This window comes from Betta splendens, chromosome 5 (assembly GCF_900634795.4).
Source record: "Betta splendens chromosome 5, fBetSpl5.4, whole genome shotgun sequence".
Lineage (NCBI taxonomy): Eukaryota > Metazoa > Chordata > Actinopteri > Anabantiformes > Osphronemidae > Betta > Betta splendens.
The window spans coordinates 3,051,995-3,055,558 of record NC_040885.2 but is presented as its reverse complement, the minus strand read 5'-3'; the positions used below and the strand labels follow the sequence as shown (position 1 = coordinate 3,055,558).

Genomic DNA, 3,564 nt, shown 5'->3' with positions numbered 1-3,564 from the left:
GGGTGGATCCCCGGTGGCCCGCTCTGGTCTCGGGTGCTGTCTCTGTGGCTGCTGCAGCTCTGCCTGGGGGGCTCTGTGTGAGCGGCTTGGGTCGCAACACCTGCCCTCCTGGAACTGAAGGTGTGTGGGCTCCCTGGCTGCTAGGATTCTTTCCTCTGCTCATTGGATAGGCGTAGTGGTCCTCACATCACTTTCACAATTGGCGTTGTTCATGCACCAACGCCTGCCTCACCCTTTGGGTGAACAATGTTAAGCTACAGCTTTACTAACCTTGTATTGGGACACTCAACATGTGAGCTGATAAACAGGCCTTCTAAACCTAGCTATAAGTATTACTGGTACTTAGCACTACCAATATCAATAATGTGTCAATATGGAAGTTATGATGTTGTATGTCATGGCTATTATTAAGTAGTATGAGCAGCTAGTTGCACAACCACCCCCCCTCCCGCACACACACCCCAAAGCAAAAACTCAACCAGTCCACCAACACAGCAACATCACACATACTGAGGATAGACTAAATAAAACATTAAATAAACCATTAATATATGTATATATATTTCTTATATACCCCTTGTAAAAACAAAGCTGTCCATCACAATATGGCATTCAGCCTGCTGCTTGCTGAGCTGCTAGACAGAACAAGAGGAAAAAAAAACAATGAGGCTGTACGTCTTCTACTGACCCCTGTGGTCTCACCTGGCCTGACAGTGTATGTTTCAACCTGTTCTCCCAGCTTAACATCTTTGTTTCTCAGCTTAATCAGATCTATACATCTGTGCATATAAACAGTAATAGTGTAATGTGCGGAACTATGATCATGAACAAGGTCTGTGACTGTTAGAACTGGAGGGCCTGTTAATGTGTCTGAACACGCTGGTAACAAAGCGCCTGGTCGTTTTCTCATGTAACCAACTCTTAATGTGGTGGGGAAATCAAACTGTTAAAGTGTACACAGACCTAAATGTCTGATGATTACACATAATGTTTTGTCTTCTTCTTGCAATTAAAAAACTCTGGTCACCAAAATGCGCACAAAAGAATACACTATTCTTTATTTGTATTGTTATCCTTCCCTTCTACAACTTTTGGCTGTTCCTATCACTAAATCATCTGCTCACCTAACTCTGTCCTGGGCATCTTCTACTCTGGCACTTCATGTGCTGCTGCCTTGAGTGAATTATTTTCTTGTTTTTGAGGAGCAAACCCGTAAAACTGATTAAAGCAGAAAACTTTACAAAAAAAACCCACTGAAGCACTAGGTGTTCTGTCTGATGTCCTGTGCTGTATAGAAGAAACACTATTTCCATACCAAATATCTTCCTTGTGGTATATGTGCAAGGTATTAAATGTGACAAGTAGTAATATGCGTTCTGTTAATGGAATAGCAAAAGATTTGATTAATTTTAATAATCTCTTACTTCAAGGGGGTTGTTCAGAACCTCACCAACCATGAACCTCACAGCAGTGAGGCACCTGTGTAAAAAGTATTTAACTCATATTGTCATCATAATAATCACACCGATAAATTTTAAGAACATTGTGTTACTTTATTTAAACAATTAAACAATTTAAGCAGAACAGGAAATGTGTGTGTGTCAGAGTGCCAGTGTGTGTGTGTGTGTGTGTGTGTGTGTGTGTGTGTGTGTGTGTGTGTGTGTGTGTTGAAGGTTGTAGAAAGGTCTTCTTTCCTAAAAAACACACAACAAATATCCATATTAATATTCACATAATAATGTTTTAAAGAAAAGGATATTCATTTTGAAAATTTAAAATGACCTAACCCAATAATGGAATATTAATTTTTCATTTTAATATTAAAATCACTCTAATGAGAAGATTAATTTATAACCAACTGACATGTGATGATAAACTAATTAGAAAATAGATGGCCACGTTATGTTTCTCAGTCTCTAATTCTAGTGAATATTTTTTGTGGCAGATGTAGCAAATTCTTACTTGCTGCACATTTAATGAAGACATGAACTAAACTGAAAGACATAGTTATTAAAAAGCAACATACATTCTTCGGATGTAGGCAGCCCATCCACTTTCACAACCTTCCCTTCTTCCATTATTACATGGACACTCAAGGGAAGCAGCTTGGACAGGTGTGACATTTCCCCCTTCCACAATCCCTTTGGCACTATCACCTCGGTTCCTAGCTCGGTGAGTAGGAAAACACTTTCATCATCTTCTCCTACTCCTTTAACCGTTATGTCAACCTCATCTTCAGTTTTGGCAGCCTGAAAATGAGAGATAAGAGATGTATGTGGCATACATTAATGACATGCAGGCAGTGAATACACAAGGAAATTACATAAATACATACATAAATAGGTTTAAAAACAAAATTTAAACCTTACAAAAAATCTTTTTATAAACTTACTGTTATTTGTGTGTACGAGGTCGAGCAACACTTTCTTCCATAAGAAGAGAAGTGCTTCATTTTTAGATGTGTAAAATTGTATTGCTTGTTTATTTCAAGCTTTTGCAGAGCACACTCCCTCCACATTGATAGTTGCGCCTCCTCTCCCTTTGGATTTGTTATGGTAATTTCCTTTAAAGGAAGATTATCCCCCTTGCACAGTATTTGGCTCATCTACAAGTTGATAAGAAGTTGTTAAAAATATTACTAGTATTACAATTTATTTTATTATCATGTTCAAATACTTACTTTCACAACCTTTCCACAAACTGAAAAGATAGTTGGGGGATTCTGCAGGTCTTCAAAGCTAATATGAGGAGACATGGGGAAAAGCTTTGCCCGGCCTTCTTCCACTGCTGCCTGAGGCACGTCCATTTTGCTGGACCTGCACCAACAGAGGTAAAGTCAACCAAGACAGTGTGTGTGTGTGTGTGTGTGTGTGTGTGTGTGTGTGTGTGTGTGTGTGTGTGTGTGTGTGTGTGTGTGTGTGTGTGTGTGTGTGTGTTGGGGGGGAGGGTTTTCTATGGATAAGATGGCAACTATGCCAGATGTGTGTGAGAATGTTTGACTGAGAGGGATTCAAATAGGGACTAAATAGCGTGCAGTCACTTACAGCTCAATCGTAAGTAAGAACAAAAATTTAGAACCATAAATGTTATTTTTACTTACAGATAGATTTTGCTGTCTCGCATTAAATTTAGAAATCCTGATTCTGTCACTCTGCAACCTTTCAAAAAATATGTTTCTCCCTCCTTAATTTTTGTTAGGTTTCCCTGTGGTCCCAATTCAGTGGTCCTGAGAAGCCGCTCTCCATCCCAGAATATGGCATCACGCTGATGTTGTGTGCAACTGGCCTCTGGTGCAGGGGTAAATCTAAACCTTAGGATCTATAGAAACCAAAAGTCAGACAAATGTGGCATAACACTTCTTCAAATGAAATCACATTTTATGGTAAAAAAATTGTGCTTAGCTGTATACAGTATATATCTTTATAGATTTCAGCAAAATTAAGTATAAAAAAATCTTGTTACCTTGGTCCATTCCTTAATGGCCACACAGGTCACCTGGACCATGTCCGATTGCCGCCTAGAAGACATCTATAAACCAGTGATAAAGATACAAATATTTATTGG

At 39.1% G+C, this 3,564-nt stretch overlaps 1 protein-coding gene across 5 annotated transcripts in view; it reads right to left on the bottom strand.

Annotated features, from left to right (window-relative positions):
* Nucleotides 1-1,546: 1,546 nt before the first annotated feature.
* LOC114843704 (uncharacterized) overlaps nt 1,547-3,564 on the bottom strand; it is a 2,857-nt gene continuing 839 nt past the window's right edge. For all 5 annotated transcript variants that reach the window (XM_055509281.1, XM_029130518.3, XM_055509280.1 and 2 more), the window contains 6 exons: nt 3,463-3,528; nt 3,101-3,318; nt 2,681-2,816; nt 2,393-2,605; nt 2,027-2,249; nt 1,547-1,694 (listed from right to left, as the gene is read on the bottom strand). In XM_055509281.1, the coding sequence (XP_055365256.1) occupies nt 1,693-1,694; nt 2,027-2,249; nt 2,393-2,605; nt 2,681-2,816; nt 3,101-3,318; nt 3,463-3,528 (858 nt within the window). In that variant the 3' untranslated portion in view covers nt 1,547-1,692. The remainder of the gene's footprint in view (nt 1,695-2,026; nt 2,250-2,392; nt 2,606-2,680; nt 2,817-3,100; nt 3,319-3,462; nt 3,529-3,564) is intronic.